This window comes from Phyllostomus hastatus, unplaced genomic scaffold (genome assembly GCF_019186645.2).
Source record: "Phyllostomus hastatus isolate PE091 unplaced genomic scaffold, TTU_PhHast_1.1 phas_contig_17, whole genome shotgun sequence".
Classification (NCBI taxonomy): Eukaryota; Metazoa; Chordata; class Mammalia; order Chiroptera; family Phyllostomidae; genus Phyllostomus; species Phyllostomus hastatus.
Genome location: NW_025333664.1, coordinates 46472858 through 46500549, shown reverse-complemented (window position 1 = coordinate 46500549; position 27692 = coordinate 46472858). Strand labels below are relative to the sequence as shown.

The 27692-nt window shown below is 41.0% G+C and overlaps 1 protein-coding gene, 1 long non-coding RNA gene, 1 other non-coding gene and 1 pseudogene across 6 annotated transcripts in view; 1 reads left to right on the top strand and 3 right to left on the bottom strand.

Annotated features, from left to right (window-relative positions):
• Window positions 1-2751: 2751 nt before the first annotated feature.
• On the bottom strand, window positions 2752-4676 carry LOC123815381. The gene is made up of 2 exons (XR_006785066.1): window positions 4540-4676; window positions 2752-3022 (listed from the first exon to the last, which is right to left on the bottom strand). It is a non-coding gene; the product is annotated as an uncharacterized LOC123815381 (long non-coding RNA).
• Window positions 4677-4717: 41 nt separating this feature from the next.
• The window catches only part of LOC123815380 (adipocyte plasma membrane associated protein), a 35279-nt gene continuing 12304 nt past the window's right edge, over window positions 4718-27692 (top strand). The window contains exons 1-6 of one of the 4 annotated variants that reach the window (XM_045833701.1): window positions 4718-4855; window positions 9138-9248; window positions 14724-14840; window positions 18885-19000; window positions 25748-25840; window positions 27277-27393. In XM_045833701.1, the coding sequence (XP_045689657.1) occupies window positions 14800-14840; window positions 18885-19000; window positions 25748-25840; window positions 27277-27393 (367 nt within the window). In that variant the 5' untranslated portion in view covers window positions 4718-4855; window positions 9138-9248; window positions 14724-14799. The other 3 variants (XM_045833699.1, XM_045833700.1, XM_045833702.1) reach the window with 3 other exon arrangements.
• Window positions 13355-13740, bottom strand: LOC123814949 (annotated as a pseudogene).
• Window positions 25221-25322, bottom strand: LOC123815452. The gene has a single exon (XR_006785109.1). It is a non-coding gene; the product is annotated as a U6 spliceosomal RNA (small nuclear RNA).

Below are 27692 nucleotides of genomic sequence, written 5' to 3'. Positions count from 1 at the left end.
TTCACATCACACCACAAACTTATAAAACCCTAGGCTAAGCAGGCCAATTTTCCTCCTGCTCTCCCTGATCTGAAGGCAGGAAGGACCTGGCCCTTTTCTGCTCTTCTTTGCTTCTTTCAGACAAATCTTTCTTGATTAGGCAAAACTTGATCTACACTGATCATCACTCTCTTGTTGACCAATCCTTGGGTATGCTACACTTTCATCTTAGACTGTTTATTGTCATTTATCATCCCCTCAACTAGCCCATGATAATCTTACTCATCCAAGGCCTGTGTTCACAGGTCACTTCCTCCAAGAAGCCTTCTCTGGCCACTTTCAATTAATGGGACTTGTTTCTCCTGGCCTATAAGGCACTCTGTAGTTCTTCTGTGGCATTACTTTATATTGGCTATGCTTCTTATTTCCCCTCTCAGACTGAAATATTCCTGCACATTGACTCATATTATTTTACCTTTGTTTTGTCACAGTATTTGGCTGAGCACTTGGAAGGCTTTCAGGAGATATTTGTAGAAGAAATAGAAACAACATGGGGTTGGGAAAAAGCAATGGACTGAAAAAAGGTGTGTTTCTAGTTTTAGCTGTGAGGCACACTTTTGGTTGCATGCCCAGCGTCATTGCTTCTAAGCTGGTAGAACCCTGAGTTTATTGAGATAAATGTCCTCCATGTGGGCCAGTGTTTCAGTGGAAGTGGGCCTCATCCCTAGTCTTAGGGTGTGGTGGGTGGGGGTGGGGCATAGGTTCTGGTTCATCTAACCTAGTGGTTCTCAACAGGGGCTATTTTGGCCTCTCAGGGGACACACCTGTCTATATTATTGATTGTCATGACTATGTGGGATGCTATTAGAACCTAGAGGGTAGAGGTCAGTGATACTGCATCTTACAATGCACAGGAAAGCTTCTCCCCTGCAGACCCCCATCAAAAAACTATCTGGCCCAAAATGTTGACAGTGTTGTGGTTGAGAAACCTGGTCTAAATAATTGCAGAGGTTCCACCTTACTGCCAATAATTGGGCGGCAGTTAGGCTAGAGAGTGGGGTGAGGGGACTGAGAACTAAAACCACAACTAACAAAATGGACCTCACCATGACTCACAAACAGAAACTCATGTTACTAAACTGTGCCTAAGGATTAGTTATCTAAGCTTAGACCATTGAACTCATTTAGCTCATTCAGACCATGTGCTCTAAGATAAAGATCACTGACTCCTTCCAGAGACTCTCCTAGTTTACAAATCTTGACCTATCCCTGACAAGATGATCTGTGACTACCTTCAGTCCCCAAATCCCAAGAGTGTTGCGCGTGGGTCACCGGCCAGCAGTGACCACGGAACGCTGTGGATGGCTCGCCGAAACACGCGCGAGAAAAAACAACACATGCACAGAGACAAGCTAGTTTCTGTGGGGAAGTAGGGACGAAATGGCCACCCCCCCTAGTGGGGAGCGCGCTGATTTACCGTCCATACCTGCTTTTATTAGGCTCATTTTGCATAATAATTCAGGTAAAGTACAGTACTCATTCGGGGGAAGTAAGGAACCATAGAAAACAAAGAACTCTGCCGGTCTATTGAGTTGGGAGTCAAAGAGCTGTAAGACTGAGGAACAAAATAACTTCCTCCTAAGACCCTTCTCATTCAACTGAGAGCATTCTAAACAAAGGAGGTTTCACAGTAATTTACATGTTCTTTCTTAGGCCTGATCACCCTGGGGAATCCGCACTTCTCAGTACCGAGCTGCACCACCCTGTCATTGTTTCAGGCTTAGGTGGAGCAAGGGAACTAAGGCAACTGAGAGATAAGGAGATTTTTTCCCAAACGCTGAGAACTCAGGCTATGTCAAAGCCGAGAAGCGAGGGCCCATCACCCCCTTTTGCTGCAGCCCCCCAAGTCCTTCTTTTGGGGGGGGCCTCCCAAAAGTGATCGTGCCTGTCTTAGGTCGTTCCCCCGTGGGGAATCTTACCCGTCTTTGGCTAACTGACCAAGCTTTTTGGGGTTCAGTTATGAATAAAGCAGCAGAAGCAGCATTCCTGCCAGGAAGATAAGCTTTTGTCTCCTTGCTGGTTTACGGTTCCAAGGGCGTTCCCTTAGCCTTAGCCTAGGCGGGGGTTTCAGCCTCTGATACCAGTCAGGGCGGTTCCCAACACAAGAGGACCCTTCCATAACTCCACTGCTTTGAGGAGCCTCACAGGGCCTCTGGTGCATTCCTTTGTTGTAGGAAGTTTAATAAAACTAACTTGTTATTTTTTATTGAGGAATAATTGATATACACATTGTATTAATTTTAGTTGTATAATACAATGGTTTGATATTTGTATATATTGTGAAAGGATCACAAATTTAGTTAACATCTGTCACCACACATTGTTACAGACTGTTGTCATAAGGACTAAGATCTATTCTCTTAACAACTTTCAAATATGCAATACAGTATTATTAACCGGTCACTATACTATCTATTAACATTATTACTGTATTTTTTACAAATATGTTCCTGGTTGCTTTTTGTTGGAGAGCTTTAACACTGGGCATAGAATATAAATAATTCCAATGCAGTGGGCTATGTTCCATACTTCAGTCATGTTCAAAGTGCCTTAGAAACAAAATGTTCTATGTGAGAAATTAAGGGAATAATGATTTTCAGCAATGATACTTGAAGTAGGTCCTAGGTCCTGAATAATGAAATATTTTTGGCTAAGTGGAGCCATTATCACCGGGAGAAGGGATAATATGAATAAAGGCAGGGAGGCATAAGATTACAAATAGCAGCAATCCTGAGTGTTTGAAACATGGGAGTCAGGGAAGGAAGGATAATCCAGACAAGCAGGGAGGGCCAGATCATGCAGTACTGTCAAAAGCTTCCCTGATATATTGGTTTTATTCAACAGGGAGTGAAGTAAAGTGTTGCCAGTTATAACCCGGGATCCCTGAAGATCTCAATTTATAGAACTTTTCACTTCCCTCATGTTGGTTCTTCATCATCTCTTCTTACGGTAGTGTCACCTGGGATTCTAGTGCCATCTAGCCCTAAAAAAGAGGAGGGCACATTTCCATCAGGAAAGCCTTCAAGTGCAATCAGTGAATTAGTTCTTACTATTTAATTTCAAATAGGCCTTTTCTAGAGTTGGTTTCTTTTCTTGGTTTCCTTTGCCTGGGAATCCTACTCCCTGCTCCCTTCACCAAAATCCTATTCATTTTTTCAGCTCTTTCAGCTGTAAAATGCTCTCATGTTATTCCTTTATTACACTTAAAAATTTACATTTATTATGGTGAGCTGATTAAAGTTGTCTCTCTCCCTAAATTTCCATAACTGAGCAAGTTTGTGGTTTGCTCACCATCATCTTCCAGCATTTAGAAATTATACCTAGCTCACTAAATTAAAGGACAAATAGATTATTTCATGTTTTCTTAGAGCATACTTATTGTTATTTATACTCCGTGTTATTACTCGGGAGAGTAATTAGTTTGATTTGTCAAACTAATTTTTTTTTTAATATCCATGGCGGAAAGTCTTTTTGTAAGTAAGGTTTTATTGAGCCAAAGATGTTAGGCAGTATGGCTCGGCAGAAAAGACAGCCTGTCTGTGGTCCCAGAGTTTTGCAAGCATTTTAATACATCAAGTAGGGGTAAGGGAGAAGTAAGATGTCTGAAAGAATTTACCTAAGCTATAGGCAAAGCAGTAGGCAAGGTGGAAGGGGTCTAGCTTTGGGACAGTCGCCAAGTTGGAATACAAAGAAATGTCCGCCGCTGTAGACTGGTTGCGGGCAGCAGTCCGACAAATCCTGTGCAAACAGGTGGGACTCCTGAAGTTATATCCTGGCTAAAATAACCTGTGGAAATAGCCACCTTGAAATTAATCCTAAATTCCAACAGGCAAAACAGGAATGTAGTAAGTGTTTTTGTTAAGTGGTCAGCAGACAACAGAATGTCTCCTTCACGCTCCTGCTGTAATTTAATTTAGAATTGTTTTCTTAGCACTTTTTATAAACTTTATCAAACATCTGTTGTAACCATTACAAAAAAGACTTAACACGCAAATTCTGGCCTTAACCAAAGAGACATTTTCTAGCCTGTTTTCCTCTTAACTGGACATGTTCAAAGTATAATTTTTAGGTAGGCATTGTTACACTGCTGTACCTCTAAGAGTATAATCTCACATTAAAAAAAAAAGATTTATTTATTTTTAGGGAGAGGGGAAGGAAGGAAGAAAGAGGGAGAGAAACATTAATGTGTGGTTGCCTCTCACACGCCCCCAATTGGGAAGCATGCCATAACCCATGCATGTGCCCTGACTGGGAATCCAACAGGCAACTCTTCGGTTCCCAGTCGCACACTCAATCCACTGAGCCACACTAGCCACGGCACACAATGTTGCTTTTTACGCTGCCTGTAGAAACTCAGGTCTTTGTCATTCTAACAGCACCATCCTCTTTACCAACACAAACCACCAGCACTGCCGAGGTGCAAAACAATTACTGTCGTTCGCCATCACAAGAGAAATGAAATTAAAGCAGGCAGCAAAGAAGCAGGCCAAAGGCACTCACTTAATCGGGGGCGCTTCCAAGCCCGGCGCCCAACACTGGGGAGCCCGCGACCAGTCGAGCGCAGGGCTCACGAGCGACGCCCAGGAGCCTGGCAGCCACGCAGTGAAGTGACATGGCACGTCACTTCCGCTCGCGGGGGGTGATGGGGCGGTGTGCGGCCATTCTCGCTGTTCGCGTTGCTCCGTTTTGGTATTTGTGGGTCGGGTGGCACTGGTAGTCGCAAAATGAGCGAGGCGGACGGACTACGGCAGCGCCGTCCCCTGCGGCCGCATGTCGTCACTGATGACGGGCAGATCCCGGGGACCAAGGACGGCAGGTAGGCCCGGCCCCCAGACTTTGTCCTCGAGCGGTGGGGCCGACCGCAGAGCACGAAGATGGCACTAATAGCAACCGGGTATATGCGGTCCCGACGCACGGCATGCTGTGTCATTTAACACCCTTGGCAAAACTCATTTTACAGGGAAGAAACAGGCTCTGATCAAGCTGGTGGCACCTGGCAGACCCTGGAGGCTTTGCGCATGCTCTGCGCCCAATCGCGGCGTTATTCCGGGCTCTAGGTCCCGAGGCCTCCTCGCATCGCACCTGCCCCTCCTGCTTCAGCTTCCAGAGCGGTGGTTTCCTCGCTTTCCCTTTCCCTACTCGCTGGCCTTCTTGTTGGCCTACCATACGTGTCCACGGGTAGAGCCATCTAGCCACTACCCTACCTTCCCGGTTCTGCGCTCGCACAATCCTGAAGGGAGGTCTGAAAAGATGGTTCGGGGCGCGCCTGGATATGCCAGCTAAGAGCTGGCTTCTGTACTTGGCCCCCTCTTTCTGAGTAGGACCAGTCCTCGCTGCGGTTTTCCGGAAAGAGTAGCGAGCAGAGAAGTGACTTTGTTAGGCAATTTTCGTGAGAATTCAGCCTTGCCGATTTTTCCTAATACGGACCGAGAAGCAGAGGAAACTGTAGTTGTTGATGCCTAATGAAAGAAACCTCAGGTTTTTGGCCTTTGCTTCTGTCAGCCTTCCAGAATTTAAGTATGCTCTGTTTTGTTAGATAAAAACTGAAGCATGATCCTTAATCATCTATTTTAATGTAAAATACTTAAACTTCTGTTTTTAATTTTGCATCCTGAGTCTCATAACTTGGGGAGAACCAAGTGGCCTTATATAGAACAAGCTCAAAGTTGTGGAACTGATTGACTTATAAGTTTATACAAATAGAAATATTTATTGGCGTGGCAAGGGATATGGTAGATACTGAATGAGGGACAGTTTTTGCCAGGACAGACTGACTTTTGAATTTATTCACCTATGATAATAAGAGGAACACTTTGAAGGAGAGATATAACAGAAAGGAGTGTTTTGGTCTAGAAAGGTGATTCGCAGAGAAGACTTTCTGGTAATATCTGGCTCCTGGGCTCAAACCATCCTATTTGCCCTGGACTCAGAAACTTCCAAGGATGCAGGCCTTTCAGTGCTAATCTTGGCAGACCAGGACAAATTGGTCACCCTGTTGACTGTGGATGTTGATTGTGAAGTCATCCTCTGGTGATGACTGAGGAGCCTTTTAGAATGGCCATGCAAGAACCAGCAGTGCTTTACTATAGAAACCATAGAGACAAGGCATGCCATGTGTAGCATCCAGCAAACGTGAGAACAAATATTGGAGACTTTCAGGGTATCAAAGATGTTACTTTATTGGCCAAGTTTAACCTGTGCAGGGGCGAACTCTCAAAGTGTCCAGCGACACAGTGCCCACAAGGAGCTGCAAACGAGAGCCGCGCCAAGCGCTTCAGCTAAGTCCTTATATAGGGCCGGGCAAGCAAGCGTTATACAGAAGCAGACGTGGCAGTTAGTAATTCGCTTACAAAGACCGTGCTCGGGAATTTCAAACCAAGCATTCTTTCATAAGGCGGGAAGGCAGGATGTTTGTTCATTAACCTAGTAATCTCCTGGCTCTAGCTAGCTAGGTTCTTATTTTCTGATTAAAACTACAAAGCATTGCTTATCTAGCCTACCCAGGGGAGAGCATCTGCTAGACACAGGATGTTTGCTTAACTGCACTCTGTCTCTTTTATCATTTCTTTTTAGCTACAATGTGGTTCTTGTCTATTAAGGTTAAATTTAATTCTTAATTTCCTTGTTCCCAACACCATGTACACTTTTACATGAGAAATGTAAGCTGGCCCTTACATGAAAGTGCAGCTAGCCCTGAGATCTCTGTGAGGTGCAGTGTTGAAAACCAAGGCATATAGCTCCTGATAGGAGCTTACTTACTGGATAGGCCCAAGTCTCACCTGGGCTCCTCTGACACTCCTGGCCCTGCTGCAGAGGGGCAGAGTTAATTAAATTGTTTTTCAGTTTCCCTGTGGGGATTTCTGACTTAATGGCAGGGTAAATTGGATGTTCCAAAGTTGTCTGCTGCTGGTCTTTTCCATTGTACCTTTTTTACATTGTGTTCATTTAAGATACTTTTTTTCAGATTTATTTTATTTAAAAAATATATTTTATTCATTATGTTATTACAGTTGACCCAATTTTACCTCCTTTGCCTTCTACCTGGTACCCCCGCATTCTCTCTGTCAGTAACCCCCGTCCCTTTAGTTCATGTCCATGGGTCAGACACGTAAGTTGTTTGGCTACTCCATTTCCTGTATACTGTTCTTAACATCTCCCTGTTTATTCTGTAACTACAAATTTGTAGTTCTTAATCCCTGCACATTTTCCCCCATTCTTCCCTTTCCCCCTCTCAACTAGTAAGCCTCCAAATGGTCTCCATATCTGTGATTCTGATTCTGTTTGTTTGCTTAGTTTGCTTTTTAGATTCAATTGTTGATAGTTGTGAATTTATTGCCATTTTAATGTTCATAGTTTTGCTCTTCCTTTTCTTAAATAAGTCCCTTTAACATTTTATATAATAGTGGCTTGGTGATGATGAACTCCTTTAGTTTTACGTTGCCTAGGGAGCACTTTATATGCCCTTCCATTCTAAATGATAGTTTTTCTGGATAGAGTAATCTAGGTTGTAGGTGCTTGCTTTTCATCACTTTGAAAACTTCTTGCCAGTCCCTTCTAGCCTGCAAAGTTTCTTTTGAGAAACTAGCTGACAGTCTTATGGGAACTCCTTTGTAGGTAACCATCTGCTTTTCTCTTGCTGCTTTTAAGATTCTTTATCTTTAATCTTTGGCAATTTAGTTATTTATTTATTTTTAAGATTTTATTTGTTTATTTTTAGAGAGAGGAAGGGCTGGAGAAGGAAAGAAACATCAATCTAATGCTAAAATGAAGACATCTATAGTCTAGGAGCCCCACTATAGTTGCCTCTTGCTCACCAGGGACTCTCTGCCAGGGACCTGCCCTGCAACCCATGCATTGTATCCTGATTGCGAATTGAACTGGTTACCCCTCAGTTTGTACGCTGGCACTCGATCTACTGAGTCACACCAGCTAGGCCTAACCTTTGGCATTTTAATTATGACGTGTCTTGGTGTAGTCCTTTTTGTGTCCATCTTGTTTGGGACTCTGTACGTCTAGGACTTGTATATCTATCTCCTTTGCCAAATTAGGGAGGTTTTCTTTTATTATTTTTTCAAGTAAGTTTTCAGCCCTGGCTGGTGTGTCTCAGTGGATTGAGTGCCAGCCTGTGAACCAAAGGGTTGCTGGTTCAGTTCCCAGTCAGGGCACATGCCTGGGTTGTGGGCCAGGTCCCCAGTAGAGGGACGTGTGAGAGGCCACCACACATTAATGTTTCTCTCCCTCTTTCTCCCTCCCTTCCCCTCTGTAAAAATAAATAAAATCTTTAAAAAGAAAGTTTTCATTTCTTGTTGTTTCTCTTCCCCTTCTGTCACCCCTATCATTTGAATGTTGGTATGTTTGAAGTTGTCCCAGAGGCTCCTTAGCCTGTCCTCGTGTTTTTGGAGTGTTTTCTTGCTGTTCTGGTTGGATTTCTTTCATTCCTTCCAAATTATTGATTTGATTTTTGGCTTCATCTACTTCACTGTTCTTGCCCTGTAAATTGTTCTTTATTACAGTTAGTGAATTAGTTGTTTCTGACTGATCTTTTTTATGCTCTTCAGGTCCTCACTAAGTTCCTTGAACATTCTCATAACCAGTGTTTTCAACTCTGCATCTGACAGATTGCTTATCTCCATTTTGTGTACTTCTTTTTCTGGAGTTTTGTTCTGTTCTTTTGGGCCATATTTCTTTGTCTTTCTGATCTTGGCAGCCTCCCTATATTTGTTTCTATGTATTAGGTAGAACTGTTTCACTCCCTGTCTTAGTAGCGTGGCATATTGTAGAAAATTGCACTGGTAAATTGGGTGTGGTACAGCAGGGGTGTCAAACTCATTTTCACCGGGGGCCACATCAGCCTTTTGGTTGCCTTCAAAGGGCTGAAATAATTTAAGGACTGTATAAATGTAACTACTCCTTAACTGTTAAGGAGTTGAAATTACATTTGGCCCTTTGAATATCTGTTTAATGCCCACAAGTAACTGTTTAGGACTGAAAACTGAATGCATTGAGAATTTAACAGCTGCTTTTTCAATAGTTTTTCTAAAGGACTTTAGAGTAATTAAAAACCTCTACTAGGTCAATTTTATTTTTTCCTTTTTAAGACTGAAGAGTAAAGGAAGCAGTGTGGAGGAACAGATGGGGATGCCATAAATTCATAAAGTCATGAGGATTTAGGAATCTGGAATTTTCTTCTCAGCCCTTTCCCTGCCCTGGTATGTGTTTTCAAATGGCTCCTTTAATTTCTTAGTTATTCTCAATGCTAAAATGAAGACATCTATAGTCTAGGAGCCCCACTATAGAGGAATGTGAAAAATGAACAAATTGAAGGTGCATTCACTTAAAAAGGTGGATTTTGTTGCTGTTTGACTTTTTCAGTTTCCAGAGATCACTTGACACCTGCAGTTCTTGTCCTCTATGGATTTGGGGCTTACAGGTTTCCCACAAAAATCACAGGTTGTTTTTACTCTCATAGGGTCTGTTGGTCAGGACTTTAGTCCATGACTGAAGACTCTGATGTCCTGTGTACTGAAGGAGTTTGAGAATGCCCTTCATATTTGGTTGGTGAAAGTAAAGGATTTTGTAGATTGTGGTTGAGACAACAGTAATTGCATCACTGTGATTGTTTGCTTGCCTTTAGAGACTGTGGGAAATTTCAGGGTGCAGATGTCCTCAAGAGGTGAGCATCACCCGGGGCTCTTGAGGAGATTGGGGCAAACAAGTTGATTTCCCAGACTGTACCTGGGAAGGAAGTTGTTAGCTTTCCTGAATGTGTTAGCACAGATTGAGAAGGGGATTGTGATGGGCTTTGTCAGTGAAAATGGTTAGGGATAAATGGAGTATCTTTTATTTAAGTTACCATAATGCAGGTGTGCAGAGAAAAGGGGCACACATGGAGGAAAGGCAGAATTGTAGTTAACGATGAGTTTGCAGGAACTGCAATGAGATGGGCCTGTCAAAAAGTTAATGAACCTGGGGATAAAATAAGTGTGTTTAGAGCATGGGTACAGAAACCACTGCAAGGAACTATGCACCACACAGTCAGGGATACAGTTGCTCCAGGGAGCTGCAAGTCCTGGAACCTACCACTTACTGAGAGCTTTTTATGTTCCAGGCTCTGGTCTTAGCATCAGTCACATTGGTTCTTTTACTAGCTTGATGTGGTGCTGTCTGTAGCAAGTTTGGGGCTGGGGAGAGCAGAGTGTGTGCATGTCTGAAGAGTGGTAACCCTTGTGAGGCTGTCCTGAAACTTTGGGTTTCATAGGGTCAGATCTATTGCTTTTTCTAGAGAGGCCAGAAACCACATTTTTCTTTGAAATCCCTTATTTTTCAGTTTGGGCAACTAAAACCATTTTGTGGAGCGATAGTTTATGGTTTAGACTAGACCTTTGCCTTGAGTTGTGGGCATCACATTTTATGGGAGACTTTGGCAAACTCTGAAACAACCAGAAAAGAGAATGTTCTGCAAACCCCACCATTTGAGAAGCTCTAGTAGGACTGGGGACACTGCCTGGAGACCATAGAACTGAGAGTGTTATGACTTCAGGCATCAGATCTAGGGAGGGCTGTCTAGGAGGGCAAGAATTTGGTGCTCCTAAGGGCAGAACTGCAACCAATCAGTGCAAGCAAGGGGAAAATGTGTTTCTCAGAACATGTTGCATGAGATCATGTGGGCAGACAAAGTCCCTGAGTCAAAGAATTAGGGAAATACTCTATGTATGTTCTGGCCTTCTGGACGTTGACCATGCACACTGGCAGGCACTTTCCTGGTCTTCAGAGCTGTGTGGGATATGCCCCCAGCAATGGGCCTGACAGGTCTAGCAGCTTCCCTTCATTCACTCTGCCTCATACTCCCTGTTTGGGTCATTATGCCTCTGTGGTCAAGTCTTAAAGCATGTATCCTTCACTTATGTGCCAAGTGCTTGTTGAGTCCAGCTGTGTTTCCTTTGCCTGTGTTGCTTTGCCCCAGATATTTGATTTCTCTGAGCTTCATTGAATTTCTCTATTCTGAGGTCATCTGCTTTGACCTCTGTGTGTGGCCAGCTCTCCCCATCACTCTACCCCCGACCCTACTGTATTGTTCTTCATTGTACTTGTTACTGTCTGGTGTTTGCTTATTTATACTAGAATACACAGAGGAGATCAGGAAACTGTATTTTGTTTATGGCTATACTCTCAGGGCTTCATTTACTACCTGGCACATGTATGTAGGTGATTATTAAATGATTGCATATGAAGGAATATTAAGTTAAGTCTGCTGTCCGATGTTATGACCACTTGGCTATATGTAGCTATTTAAGTTTAAATTAATTAAAAAATGTTAATTAACTAAAATTAAAAATTCAGTTCCTCATTTGTGCTAGATAGGGAGTTTTAGGGGATTTTGAGGGAAAGGGATCAAGGAAAAAGATGACTGAGGTGGCAGTCACAGCACACAAGCTTTATTGGGTGACACTTTGACAGGTTTGCATGTGAAGGACAACAGGAGGGGTGCCACAGTCCTGAGGGGAGGAGGGCAAGGGAACTCTAGAAGAGAGGGGGAACAGAGAGAGGGCTCCCTGGTCAAGGTGAGTCTCTGGGTCAGAGAACTCCAAGGATAGCACTGGCTGGGCAAGGCCATTTTATCAGTGGGCAACAGCCGTCAGGTGAAGTTTCACAGAATGTGGAAAGCAGTCAGATGCTAAATGGCTGAAAATTTGTTTGTTTGGGCTAATTTTAAAAATAATTAGATTTGTAAAATTTGGAGTTTGGCACTGTGGGCCTTTTGAGCTAATGGTTCTCACATCTTGCAGTGAAGAAATAAACAACCCAGGGGCCTGATACACATAGGTGGCCTTTGGATCATTTGTATAATACGTTAGCCCCATTTCAGGTGCTCTGTAGCCACACATGGCTAGTGGCTGCTATATTTCTGTCATTGCAGAAAGCTCCATCAGACAGCACTGCTCAGGGAGTTAAGGTGATATTTCTAAAACATGACCACAAAACTTTCCAATAGAGGCTAGCTGATGATAAGTGACTTGGGTGTTGATAGACTACTTTCACTGGGGAGGGAGTTAAATAAGGTTGGTGGTGTCTAGTTGCATATCAGAAACAACTGGAAAGCATGAAAGGAAAAAAAGCTTCCAGGCCAATGCTGGACCTATCCAATTAGAATATCTGGGCCTTGTTTAAAGCTGCCCCAGTCAAAGATTATACTTTCTGGGATCATTTCTATAGTTTGTTAAAGCTGCCTCAGTCATATGGTGAGTGGGCTTTGGGTGAAGAAATTCACCTGCAGTGGTTTGGCTGGTTTTTGGGAAGTTAGTACTGGCATCAAGGTCCCCATATTTCTATCTGGATCTGGTTTATGCAGAAGAAGATTATCCTGTCAAAATCAAGCAAAACACTGCCCTTAAATTATTTGTTTTTTTAAGTGTATTGATTTTTTTTTTGATAGAAAAAGGATTATTGCCCTGGCTGGTGTGGTTCAGTTGGTTGGAGCATCGTCCCAGAAACAGAATGGTTGTGGGTTCAATTCCCAGTCAGGGCACATACCTAAGTTGTGGGTTCAGTCGGATCAGAGCATGCATGAGAGGCAGCCGATTGATGTTGCACTTTCTCATCGATGTTTCTCTCCTTCCCTTTCCCTCTCTCTAAAATCAATAAGTAAGTCCTTGTGTGAGGATAAACAGAAAAAGAAAAAGATTATCTATCTTAGGAGCTTATGATTCCATTTTCTTTAAATTTTTTTTTAACTATTAGGAAAATTTTTTGTTGTTTATTATCATGAGGCATCGAAACATCTCAACAAATCAATATCTGGGCAGTGAAGCAGCTGCTTTCTCCTTCACTTTGGGTTACTGGAACAACTTGCCAACAGATTAAAAAAAAAGACAAGCTCAGTGGACTGAGCATGGGCCTGTGAACCAAAGGGTTGCTGGTTCGATTACTAGTCAGGGTACATGCCTGGGTTTTGGGCCAGGTCCCCAGTAGGGGGCATGCAAGAGACAACCACACATTGATATTACTCCCCTTCCCTTTCTCCTTCCCTTTCCCTCTCTAAAAATAAATAAGTAAAATCTTTAGGGAAAAAATATTGCCTTTTGCATTACTTAAGTCTTTCCAAGGCATGAACTGGTACAATACAACCTTCTCTTGTCAGATGTAACTAGTCTTGTGTCCAAACATCATATACAATACCTAGCTAGCAGCAGCATACTGTGCCCACTTCCACCATGGCCCTGCTCATTTGTGTATGATATTTGGAGCATCTGGAGGAATGTGAATAATATCGGGAAGAAGAAGGAGGAAGAAATAGTATGAGTGCTTCACCAGATGGTCAGCTGAAGTTGTGCAGGGCAAGCCTAAAATGTCATTGGTGCAAACCCAAGCATTGTCGATGTTCTTTAATAGGAACATCTGGTGTAACCCCATGATGGGATCTTTGTCAGCCTTAAGCTGGTCCACAACCATACTGATGATGCAGCTATCTGGCGTGGGCTGATGGTCCTGTGCCTTGGGGCTGTGCTGGATTTTCTGGAATGGAAAGCTAGACCACTTCTTCACAATGGCAGCTTTCCCCTGGAATTGCTGTCCTTCCCACGCAAGGCATGACACATGAGTAATGTACATTGTGCCTAGTTGGGTTCTGTCATTATCAAGTAACTTGCAGTAATGCTGAAAGAAGCTGGATCCAGTCTGCTCCCATATTGGCTTGTCTCTCATTCTGGAGTGTCACCAGGCCTCATTGAGACCTGAGGGTCTGAGACAATGGTGGCAGCAGAGGCAGAAACCCATTGTGGTCTGCTGCTTTAAATTAATCTTGACGTCAAGTGTTTAGTAAATTTCAATGCACTTAATATAAGCAAATAATGATCCTATAAAGTTTATTTAGTAGCAAGAGGCTAAATGTGTTCACTTTTTTTTTTACCAGGTGAGTAACGATGTAGGTGAGGATCATTTGAGAGAATTTTAGTCACTGTTGGTCATTTGTCCCAAAACTTAACGAGAGATTCCTAAGGCAGATTTCACATCTTCCCAGGGCCTTAGTATTGATGACTTGGAATTGTAATTTTATAGATTTTTTCTAAATAACTGTCAGTATCTGTCAGACTCCTAGGTTGAAGAGCTGGGTTTACCTTTTGAGGTTTTAAAGGTGTGATCTACAAATGACTGGGGAATCGGATGCTCAGGAAGTTGTTGTTCTTCCTCTGCCTCATGAATTTGTCTCTGTCTCTTTTGTTCACAGAACCTGAGAATCTAGGAACATAATGTACTGAGTGTTGCTGCTTTGAATTCATGTACCAGAAAATAGTGGCTTTTGAGGAACACCTGTCTTCTCTGTAGATGAGTGTGTCTTCCCTTATTGTAATTCTTTACTCCCATTACTTTTTGTGTTCATCAGTGCTTTGAATTTTCTCTCTTTAAAACTCACTAGAGGATTTAAGGTACAACCTATCATACTATCTGGAAAATAACTGATAAGAGTGCCCCACACAGCTGGAAGATTAAAAAAGAACAAAAGCATGTTTGCCAATACTAGCAAATAGTGCTAAAGTTGAGTCACAAGCCACAGAAATTGATGGTGTCATTGTGGAGATGTGGGGTGAGAAGCCTGTTCCTGCTGAAAGGGCTTTGAGAACAGCCAAATTGTCACTGCCTGAGCCTCTGTTGATTGATTACCTTTGTATATATTTCATTTCTGACAGTTCCTTTAGTGGCAGAGTTTTCCGAGTGACCTTTTTGATATTGGCTGTTTCCCTCACCATTCCACTTCTTGGAGCCATGGTGCTGCTGGATTCTCCCATAGATCCACAGCCTCTCAGGTGAGCTGCCCCAGCAATTCTTGGGAGGGATTGCTCAGTAAAGTATAATAGGCTGGGATGATTTCTTGACTAATTAAACCAATCTGATTTGAAAGGTAAGTTATGAGAAATAAAGATTTGATTTTTTTGCCTGCATTTTATATTGAATTAGATATTCCACAAAATATATGCATGGTGTTGCCCATGTTATTGTTTCAAAAACAAAACTATATAAATCAAAAACAAAAACCAGAAGAATCCCAAATAAGAGAAGCTTAAGTATTAGACACAGTTAAGCTGAATTAATAAGAAGTGGCAAAAGCATACACAAATGGAGGTTACTTTGTTTAAATTTTGTAAGTAACTGATTAAAAAAAAAACTTGCAATTAATGTTCTTTTTTTCCTAAGTTACCTTTCCTCATTGGTGATCTGTGAACAATACAATCTGTTATAACTTGATAAAATAGTATACATTTAGGGAGCCCCATGAAATGTATTCATATTCTTAGTTATATTAAGACTGAGTCAGACTCCTATTGCTGTGATTTATGACATTGATGTTTACATGGTACAAGAAGGTCATGCAGCCTGGTTCAGTAAGTTCCTGTTTTCTTCCATTGCAACTGCCTGGAGGGATGAGCAGTCTGAAGTTTATTTTAAGTGAATTGGTCTATGTAAGGTTTAAAAACTCCAGAAAGAACCATGTCTTATTTTGAAGTAAATATAACATATGCAACTCTATAATGTATTGGTGTTTTGTATCTAACTGATATCTACCTGCAGGACATATCAATTGTTCTGACCTTAAATTGACATACATAGAAAAGAGTCAACTTTTTGTTGTTGGATTGGAAATTAGTTAAGATACATGGTGTTATTAAAACACAATTAGCTTGCATAAGATTGAATTAAATTGACAATGGGTTGAGGCCTGGGTACTTTAGATTCATATGCATATTTGCTCTGTAATTTCTGGTGTGCCAATATTTCCTTGCAAGGACACCCTAGATGTTCTCTCTGAGAGGGTTCTGGGACACATAGAAGGGAGGGGCCTCTTTCTTGCTAACCCCTCTCAACGTGTGGAAGGATGTGGCTCAGCCCAACCCAAATAGAAACTGACCTGGACTTTTCTGTTCATTTGGCAAGGTGATAAAATGAACTGTGTCCACAGGTGGGGATTAAAGTCTGGGCTGGGGAGGTAGCCTTGGGAAAGAGGAGGAAAGTAGAGAGAGCAGGTAAAGATGGAATTTCAGAGTTGGAGTGGGAGGGATGGAGCTTAAGTGACTGAAGACCTTTGATCTCAGTAAAGGTGAACTTAGGTATGGAAAGAGTAGTGAAGAGATTTAGAGGAAAGGTGGGTGTGTACTCATGACCAGAAACTGAAAGGAGACATGATCTAGTAAGGATTTAAAGTTGTGCATGAGAATTCTGCCTGGGCAGTAGATGAGCCTGATGAAGAAGGAAAGGTGGAGAAAACTAGTGAAATCAGTGTGGCCGATAGAATCTCTCCCACAGGCTCAGATTTATGGAATGACTTGCCCAAAAATTGGAAGCATGGACCTCAAAGTGCAGACAAACAGCAGAGTGGCTGAGAGTTATAAGAACAGAAATAAATTGAGGTTTGGGAAAAATGCTAATGACAACAGCAAAAAAATCCTTCTTTCAAACTCTCTTCAGAGCAAAAAGAGCAAGGAAGGAGGAGACCCACGGTTTGGGGTGAGAGATACAGTGTTGATGAGGTCAGAAAAGCAGAGCTACTAGTTTATGCTCTACCTCAGTCATCTCCCAGCCAAGGGAGATGCCATGTACAATGGGATCAGGTCCGCTGGCAGAGCTGGATGTCAGCAATGGCAGTGATTCGGGAAGCCTACCTCCAGGGTGCTAATGACCTCTATTTGAGTTTAGACCATGCTTAGAAATCTTTAAGAAATCAGAGAACAGATATACCAGAGACAGGAGGGGTGGAACCCTTCCAGAGCAGGTTGTTACGCATTAGTTTTAGTTCTAGGGAGTAAAGTCACCTAGAAGGCTGCAGGGCTTTGCCAAAACCTCACATGCGAAGCCACTTCCATTTTGGAAGACTAGAGGACTGTTATATACAGAACATTTTTAGATATTATTTACTTATTTTAGAGAGTAGAGAAGGAAGGGAAAAAGAGAGGGAGAGAAACATCTATGTGCAAGAGATACATAGATCGGTTGGTTGCCTTTCACATACCCCTACCTGGAGACCTAGCCATCAACGCAGGTATGTGCCCTGATCAAGAATTGAACCAGTGACCTCTTAGTTACAGGTTGGCACTCAGTCCGCTGAGCCACACCAGCCAGGGCTCTCCTTGGGCTTTATGTGTTTATGTTGTTCAATCTTCACATATACCTTTGGGAAGTATGACCTTTTGGAGGTCAGAATCTGAAAGCAGATTTGTACAACTCCACCAAAAATGCAGGTTACAGTCCTGCTCTTCCTTTGTAAATAAAATTCCTAGTTAAATTAAGTATTTTTTTTTCAGCAAGTTGAAAATCATAATGATGGGGGAGAGGGGCAATTTAATTTGAAGGAAGTTGTGCCATGTTCTGCACAGTGCCCACGGAGAGTGGGTGGCAAGGGTGAAGTGTTTTGCCAGCAAGGCAGAAAGCTTTTTTCCACATCCTCAACCACTCCCTCCACCCACCTTGTGTCTCCCACTCTGGTGGTCTGGCTAGGCAACTGCTTTGGTGGAGGGCAGGGTGCGGAGGGAATTGGGAGGTTGCTCCACCACTTCTCACCTTCCCACTCCTTCTGTAGTGTTCATTAGGAGCCTCCTATATGCCCAGTGGTTGGAATACAGCAGTGAAAAACAGAACAAATCCCTGATCTCATCTGCTCATCTACAAGGGGATAGATAGATAATAAACACAACAGAAGTAAGAAGCTGAAATGGGCTCTGAACCCAATAGAGTTGGGGGGTACTGTGCTTTTGAAAATTAAATTGGATGGTCAGAGCAGGTCTCACTGAGAAGGTGAGAGTGAAGGGAATAGCCAGTGTGAAGGACTTAAGATGGAAGATGTCTAGTGCAGTCAAGAACCAGCAGGAAGAGAGAAAATTGTACTGCCAACAATAATTAAAATAAAATTTAAAAACTATCAGGAAATGGCTGGTGTGGAGGGGTAGAGTATAGTACTAGGAGAGGGGAGAGAGAATTGACAGGCCATATGGTGTAGGGCTAAGAACCACAGCAAGGACTTAGGCTTTAGGTGAGATGGGGCCATTACAAGGCTTTGAGCAGATAAATGCTGTGATCTGACTATAGTGCTCACATGGGCTACTGGGTTGAGAATAGACTATTGAGGACAGAGAGGAAACAAAGGAGAGAAGACAGTTGCCTGGACCAGGGTGGTAGCAGAGGACATGAGGCAAAAGGGTTCAGTGATGTCTGTCTTTTAGAGGTGGCATCAGCATGATTTGCTGATGGATTGGGAGAAAGAATATATTTGCATGAGGAGGGAAAGATCTGAGGAGAGGGAAGAGTTCCTGGAGCCCAATCTGAGTGAAGGAAGGGAGGCAGGGCCCAGTGGAAACTATCTTCAGAGAGAAGCCAGATGGGTCCTGAGGGTGCACCTATGCTGGACGATAGGGCAGTGGCACCAGTTCTCTATGCACTTATCTCATTCCTTCTGTCTTCTCTATGAAGCAAGGCTGTCAGCTGTGAAATGTCCACATGGCTCCCCTCCATCTCCATTGGACTTGAATGGGAGGGCAACCACTGGGAGTATAAATGCCAGTGTGTGTGAATCATGGGGTGTGAGGAGGTTTAACATGCTGCAAGGCATTGGACTTGTGATAAACAGTTCAGGTGGGTGGAGGCCCTGAATGCTCTCAGATGGCAGGTGATTGATTGCAAAATTTGCAATCACCTGCCATCTGAGGGACAGTTTTTTCTTAACTTTTATATTTCTGGCAGATAAGGATATTACTGGAATGATCGCTTTTTATCAATGGAATTATACATGTTGTAGGTCCTCAGTAAACACTTTCTTCATGTGTTTTCTATAGACAAATCCCTATAATTGCATTATTTTACAGCTTCAAAGAACCCCCTCGCTTGCTTGGTGTTCTGCAACCAAATACGAAGTTACGACAGGTGGAAAGGCTATTTGAAAATCAACTTATTGGGCCAGAGTCCATAGCAAATATTGGGGGTAAGTAAACCCCTGGAACTTCAGAGTCTGTCTGGGATAACTTTGATACTGTCTGTTGTTTTGGAGGGGGGATTCTATAGGAACAGCCACTGGCACCCTGCTCCTGGTTTGGGGAGCCTTCGCCATCTTTGGCTACAGATGTTGTGTGATGTGCATGTGTTTGTTGAGCAGACATCCTGAGGGAGCTTCTCGGCTCTTTGAATTATGGGCCATTTCAGTATGGGGTGATTTTGAGTTCTTTTCTGTGGAGCACTTTATTTGGCTCAAATTGTTGGACTGGACCTGTTAAAAAGAAATGAAAAAATGCAGATATTGATGTTTAGTTCATTTATTAAAGTTATGTAGATATTTCTTGACAGGACATTGTTTCTTAGCTGAGTTTGTATAGATTTCATTTTTGAAAAGAATATAAATGATTCTTAATATTTCTACTTTTTTTTCTTCAGAATTGTCCAAACCTAAGAACTAGAATTGGGTGTGGTGCTAATACTAGAGTCTCTAGCAGCATGAAACAGTGCACTTTCTATTAGAATGAGAATTAAGGTTTGGAATGAAAAGATAAAATTAAAGTTGCTGTACTTAATATGGTATGAGGATTTCTGAGCAGCTTAACTGGGCACTCTGCTTCTAATTCTAAAGTATTACATGTTTTCTGTGAAGTAGTTTTGGACAGTGCGATGGGGGTCCTCCTTTGTTTTGTTTTGAAGACAGACCAGGGCCACTGCCCCTGTGATATTGACCATTCATCTGTCCCAGATCTCTTGTTCCATGCAGAACCCAAACACTGGTGGATTTCTGCAATGGTTTGTTTGGCTGGCAAAGTCAGAATTGTTTGAAGAGGAATAGGTACTTGATGATAGAACTTCATATTTTCATGAAAAGACATTAATATTCAATATTAATACATTTCTTCAAAAAAATTTTTTTTGGTGAAAAAATCAAATTTTGGAAGTCAAAACTGGAACTTGGAGGAGTTAAAGTGATTTTTAAAAAAACTTTCAAAGAGAAGTCTATTCTTGTGTTTTTCTTTTCTGCCTGGGTGAACATTTCATTGTACTCTAGCACCAGATAGAGCTGGTTATCTTCCTGGTGACATTTCTGGTTAGGCACAAGGAGCGGCAGAGGGCAGTGCGGGGGTTGGGGGGGGTCTGTCTAGTTAGCCTCCTGCAGATGTGAACCCTAAGGAGGATTTTGGCTATTCAAATAGGTGTGTAGTGGGTACATCATTGTTTTAATTTGTAGTTCCCTAATGACATAGATGTTGAGCATCTTTTCATATGATTATTGACAAGCTGTTTAAGTCTTCTGGCAATTTTAAAAATTGAGTTATTTTCTTATTGTTGAGTTTTAAGAACTCTTTGGATATTATGGATAACAATCCTTTAACAGATGTGTTTTCTACCAATATTTTCTTCCAGTCTATGGCATGTCTTGTCATTCTCAACAGTGCCTTTATAGAACAGAAGTTTGAAATTTTTTTTTAAAGATTTTACTTATTTTCAGAGGGGGAGGGAGGGATTAAACGAGGAAGAGAAACATCAATGTGCAAGAGAAACATTGATTGCTTGCCTCTCACATGCCCACAACCAGAGACCCAGGCATGTGCCCTCACTAGGAATCAAACCTGTGACCTTTTGGTTCTTAGGCAGGCACTCAATCTGTTGAGCTACACCAGCCAGGGCAGATGTTTTTAATTTTAATGAGATCCAGCTTATCAGTCCTTTCTTTCATGGATTGTCTTTATGATTATGTCTAAAACATTATCTCCACACCCAAGGTCAACTAGTTAACACTGATACTATCTTCCACAGTTCTGCATTTTACAGTTAAGTCTGTTTTGAGTTAATTTTTATTAAGGTTGTAAGGTCTGTAGGTCTGTGTCTAGATTTTTTGTGTGTGTGCTTGTGTATGTCTGGTTTTTCCAGCACAATTTGTAGAAAAGACTATCTTTGCTCTATTGTACTGCCTTTGCTCCTTATCAAAGATGAGGTGACTATATTTATGTGGCTCTGTTTCTGGACTCTATTCTGTTGCAATGATCAATTTACTTTTTCTTTTGCATTATCATGCTGTCTTAATTCCTGCAGCTTTATAGTAGTTTCAAGTCAAGTAGTGACAGTTCTCTGATGTTCTTCGATGTTGTGTTGGTTATTCTGCATCTTTTGCTTTTCCATATTGAAACTTTATAATCAGTTGGTGGATATCTAGGAAATAACTTGCTGGATTTTGATTGGGATTCCTTTAAATATGTAAATCAAGTTAGGAAGAACTGACATCTTGACAATATTGATTCTGTGTCCATAAACATGGGGTATCTCTCCATTTATGTAGTTTTTTGATCTTCCATTATAGTTTTATAGTTTTTCTTATGTAGAGATTTGTTTTTAGATCTCAATTATGTCATTCTTTTGGAATGCTAATGTAAATGGTGTTCTGTTTTTAATTTCAAATTTTACTTGTTCATTGCTGGTATATAGGAAAGCAATTGACTTGAATATTATTCTTGTATCCTGCAACCTTATTAGTTCTGGGAGGTTTAGTTGTTGATTCTTTTGGGTTTTCTGCTTGGATAATTACATCATCTGTGAAGAAAAACAATTTTAGTTCTTTCTTCTCAATTAGTATAGACTTTATTTCCTTTTCTTGTTTTATTGAATGAGCTAAGGCTCATTCAGTACAGTATTGTAAATGAGTAGTGAGAGTGGACATTCTTCTGTTGTTCTTGATCTCAGTGAGAAAGCTTCTTGTTTGTTACTATTAAGTATGATTTTAGCTGTACATTTTTCTTTTTTTAAAATAGATGTTCTTTATCAAGTTGAGAAAGTTTTTTTCTATTTCTGATTTGCCGAAAGTTTTATCATGAATGGCTGCTGAATTTTGTCAAATGCTTTTTCTGCATCTGTTGCTGTGATCATGCGATTTTTCTTCAGCCTGTTGATGTTATGGGTTACTTAATTGATTTTCAAATGCTGAACTAGCCTTGCACACCCTGGATAAATCCAAGTTGGTTGGGTGTCTAATTCTTTTTACATATTGTTGAATTAGATTTGCTAGTATTTTGTTGAGGATTTTTGTATCTTTGTTCTAAAAAGAGGTTTGGGTATTAGGGCAGTGCTGACTTCATAGAATGAATTAGGTAGTATTCCTTCTGCTTCTGTCTTCTGGAAGAGATTGTAGAGAATTAATATCATTTCTTCCTTAAATGTTCATTAGTATTCACCAGTGAACCCATTTTAGCCTAGTGTTTTCTGTTTTGGAAGCTATAAATTATTGATATGTTTCTTCAGGAGATATAGGCTTATTCTAATAGTCTTAGTTCTTGTGTGAGTTTTGGCAGATTGTGTCTTTCAGGGAATTGGTTCATTTTCATCTGGATGATGAAATTTGTGGGTACAGGGTTGTTCATAATATTCCTTTATTTTTTTAATACCCATGGAGTCTATATGATGTTCCCTCTTTCATTTCTGAGATTGGTAATTTGCATTTACTCTTTTTTTCCCTTAGTTTGGCTAGAAGATTATCAATATTGGTCTTTTCAAAGGACTAGTTTTTTTGTTGATTTGTCCCTATTGATTTTCTGTTTTCGGTTTCATTGATACTTTAATTTTTATTATTTCTTCTGCTTGTCTTGGATTTAATTTTCTCTTCTTTTTTTAGTTTCCTAAGGTGGAAACTTAGATGGATTATTTTATTTTATTTTCATTTTTTTAAGATTTTATTTGTTTTTTAGAGAGAGGGAAATGGAGGGAGAAAAAGCGGGAGACAAACATCGATGTGCAAGAGAAACATCAATTGGTTGCCTCTCACATGCCCCCACCTGGGGTCCTGGCCCACAACCCAGACATGTACCCTGACCCAGGATAAAACTGGTGACTTTTTGGTTTGTAGGCCAGTGCTCAACCCATTGAGCCATACCAGCCAGGGGTAGGTGGTTGGTTTTAGATTTCTTTTCTAATATATGATTTGGTGCTGAAAATTTCTCTCGAAGCACTGCTTTTGCTGCATTCCACGGATTTTGATAAATCGTTTTTATATTTTCATTTTGTTCAATTTTTAAAAAATTTCTCATGAGATTTCTTCTTTGACTCATATGTTATATAGAAGTGTATGTTATTTAATCTCCAAGCATAATGTGATTCTTTCAGTTTTCTTTCTGTTCATTCCTAGTTTAATTCCATTGTGTTCTGAGAGCAGACATTATATAATTTCTAGCTTTTTAAAATGTGTTAAGGTCAAAAGGCAGATCCGTTTTTAGTTTTCTGATAAAATTCTATACTGTTTTCCATAGTGGTTGTACCAGTCTGCAATCCCACCAACAGTGCCCTAGGGTTCCCTTTTCTCCACAACCTCTCCAACACTTGTTGTTTGTTGCATTGTTTATGATGGCCAATCTGACCGGTGTGAAGTGGTATCTCATTGTGGTTTTAATTTGCATCTCTCTGATAGCTAGTGATATTGAGCATCTTTTCATGTGTCTCTGGACCCTCTGTATGTCCTCCTTGGAGAAGTATCTATTCAAGTCCTTTGCCCATTTTTTAATTGGGTTGCTCGTCGTCTTAGACTGGAGTCGTGTGAGTACTTTATATATTTTGGAGATCAATTCCTTGTCTGAGGTGTCATTGGCAAATATGTTTTCCCATACAGTTGGTTTTCTTTTTAATACTGTTTTCTTTAGTCATTTTTGACCCAGCAATTCCACTGCTAGGATTAAATCCTAAGAACCCTGAAACACTAATCCAAAAGAACCTGTGTACCCCAATGTTCATAGCAGCATAATTTACAATAGCCAAGTGCTGGAAGCAACCTAAGTGTCCATCAGTAAATGAATGGATCAAAAAACTGTGGTACATTTATACAATGGAATTCTATGTAGCAGAAAGAAAGAAGGAGCTCCTACCCTTTGCCATAGCATGGATGCAACTGGAAAGCATTATGCTAAGTGAAATAAGCCAGGCGGTGAAAGACAGATACTGTATGATCTCACCTTTTACAGGAACCTAATCAACAAAACAGACAAACAAGCAAAATATAACCAAAGACACTGAAATAGAGAACAGGCTGACAGTGACCAGAGGGGAGGGGATTTCAGGGGAAAAGGGGAAGGGTTTGCAGGAACAAGTATAAAGGACACATGGAGAAAAACAAGGAGGGGGTGGAAATGGGGAGGAGGTGGGGAGGGCTGGGGGGTGGGGGCTGGGATGGGGGTAAAAGACAGAAAATTGTACTTGAACAACAATTAAAAGAAAATTAAAAAATAAAATGTGTTAAAGTGTCATTTATTGTACAGAATATGTTCTAATTTGGTGAATGTGCCATGTGAATTTGAGAGGAGTGTATATTCCCACCAGTTGGATTACCTAGTTGATATTAATTATATTCAGTTGATTGATGGTGCTGTTTAGTTCAACTGTGTATTTTGCTGAGGTCTCCAACACTAACAGTGGATTGATTTATATATTTTGACACTTTGTTATTAGGCATGTACACATTAAGAATGTCTTCATGCATAAGTGAACCTTTATCATTATGTAAGGTTGGGTTTTATTCTCCTGACAACTTCCCTTGCTCTGAAGTTGTCTGTCTGAAATTAATATAGCTAATTTAGCTTTCTTTTGTTAAGTGTTGACATATTTGTCCAGTCCTCTATTTTTAATGTATATGTGTTTTTACATTTAAGGTGGGTTTCTTATAGACAACATATAGTAGGCTCTTTTTTTAATCTACTCTGACTTCTAAGTCTGTCTTTTAATTGGTATATTGAGGCCATTAATGTTTAAAGTAAGAATTAAAGGAGTTGAGTTAGCAGCTACTATATTTGTTACTGTTTTCTTTCATTGCCCTTGTTTTTTATTCCTAATTTTGTCTTCTACTGTCTACCCTTTGTAGTTTTTATGGTTTCATTTTTTATCCTTTCTTAACATATCAGTTACTTTTATAAAGCTTTTTTTGTGGTTGCCTTAAAATTTGTAATGTACATTTAAAAAATATGTAATATGGCTTGGGCCAGTATAGCTCAGTTGGTTGGAGCATTGTCCAAGTAACCTAGCTGGGGGTTCTATACTGGTCTGGCTGCATAAGATCCTTTGTCTGGGCATGTGCCAGTCTGGGCAGCCAGTCTGTGCTTCTCTCTTGCATTGATGTTTGTCCTTCTTCCTTCCTCTGTCTCTAAAAAAGAAATGAGAAAATGTCCTCGAGTGAGGATTTAAAAAAAAAAAATAAAAAAAATATGTAATGTTTCATGAATTTGCCTGTCATCCTGGTGTTGGGCCGTGCTAATCTCTGTATTTTTTCAATTTTAGTATATGTGCTGCTGAAGTAGTACCAAGTGTGGTTTGATTTTATCCTGAGGGACTTCCTAGCAGTCCTTTCCTTTTAGTTGGATATGATCAGCCTGAACAGCAGACACTGATACGAGACAGACATGAACACTTGTCCCTGAGTGCCAACCCCAAGAGAGTAGAAAATCCTCATGGTTTTATCACTGACTGGTGTCTGCTGCTCCCTTGCTCTGGTGTCAGGTTTAAGCTCACAGGCAGATGACTCAGGACCCCACAATTTTACTGTTGGGTGTTTTAAGGACTTTTGGTTCCCAGATATCACTTCTCCCTCATCTTCAGAACTGCCATTTCTTCTCTGGAGATGAAAAACACCAATAAGCCAGCTCTGTTGTAGAAGAAGGTACTATGATCACAGTTCTTAGGCTAACCAAGTAATACCTTTATTCTTTTTTTATTTTTTTTTAAACAGATGTGATGTTTTCTGGTACAGCAGATGGCCGGGTTATAAAATTTGAAAATGGTGAAGTAGATACCATCGCCCAGTTTGGGTCAGGTCCATGCAGTAAGTCAGTTCCAGCCCCCCTCTTGTATGTCTCGTCCAGTCATTGAGAAAGCTGCCAAATAGCCCTGTGTAAGTCAGGTTCACCCTTGGAGAAAAAGAACCCTGACCACCTGGTAGATAGCCTGACTTGGGTGCTATCACGTGCTCTTAATTTGCCAGTGGTCCTTGGACCTTATGGTGCCTGGTTGTCATCTTTCATATCAGTTTCACGCAAAGCAGTGGCCATAGCATATTGCTGGTTACTTCTTAGCCCTACCACTTGCCATTCTGCAGAGGCCTGTGCTCACTTTTGAGGTATGTTGAAGATTAATAGGTGTTGTCTGAGTGCTACTAGAGCAAAACTGTTGGCTTTGTCATTACTTGGATGCTTAAATGTGATTCCTGCTTTAGCTTCTCAGAAATTTCAGCAGTGTCATTCAAAGTAAAAATACGCTGAAGTCACTTCAATTTTAGAAAACTAGAGTAGAATAATCTTATTGTTCACACATTGGTAGTCCTGACTTCATATTAGTTACCACTTTTTAATAGCTAGAATGTTTTTGTAAAAATGAATTCATTTTCATTGTGAAATGCAAACAATGCAAAAGTACAAAGAAGAAAGAAAAAAAATCACCTCAGATTTTTTTCAGGTGTAACTGTTACTGACATTTTAATGAATAACTTTTCAGATATCTTTCTGTTTGTGGATACTTACAGCCATCCATGGTTATGGGGGATGGAATCATGCTCTACATTTGGTTCTTTACCCTGCTTTTTTTCACTCTATATTTTGGCTCTAAATACCTCTAGTAAGCACTCTGTGGCAAGTGCCCCTGCTTTTGCTATAAGCTCCTCTGTAGTAAGCACTCCATAGTAAACACCCTACAGTGGGCATCCTTTAGTAAGTACTTACAGTAGCTCTCCATAGTGGGCACTGTACAGAAAGCACCCTGCAGTAAAAACCATTGCCACAGGTTTTAAAAGAGTGTAGGTAGTAGAGCAAGAGAGTTAATCTAAGGAATAAAATAGTAACTCTCCCTTTATACCAGGTGGAGAGAAAGCCATCATGCTCCTAGATGGGGAGGCAATTGGGATTAACCTCCCAACTCCTGAGATTCTGTGGGGATTCTAGAGTTGAAGCCTGGTTCCTGGTGATGTACCTGAGTTAACTGTTCAAGTCTCAGGGTACTGATGTGAACATGATTCTTTGGTACCAGTTGCTGTGCTTATATCCAGATCTGGATTCTCAGGTGGTTCCTCTGGACATGCTGGACAGTTGTCCTAAATTCTAGTGTACTGGAATACTGGGGGGTGGGTCTGTCTGCAATGTCATGGTCTTTTTTGTCCTCTACAGCACTATGAGTAGTTAGGAAGGGATAGATGAGTTACCTGTATATTGATGGGTGTACAGACAGAATCAAGACCAGCCACCAAATTATGTCCATTTGTTTCTCTAGAAACCCTCGATGATGAACCTACTTGTGGGAGACCCTTGGGCATCCGGGCGGGGCCCAATGGGACCCTCTTTGTGGCCGATGCGTATAAGGGACTATTTGAAGTAAATCCCTGGAAACGTATGTGACAATATTTTGTTTCCTTCTGTGATTATATCAGATTTTTAAAACAATATGTGCATAAGTGGATTTAATAGAACTTATTCAATACAGTCTACTGGAAACACTAATATTTTCTTACTCATTGATTAGTACTAAAAGCATTACCTTACAAATATCAGCTAATATAAATACCACATAAATTCCCACTCATGTTCATGTAGTTAGTATACTAATTTCCTCTGGTGTTTGTGTTTTGGCCACAGGTCTCAATAGGACTTATTCTGAGGATGTTAGACCTCTTCCTTCCATCTTTATTT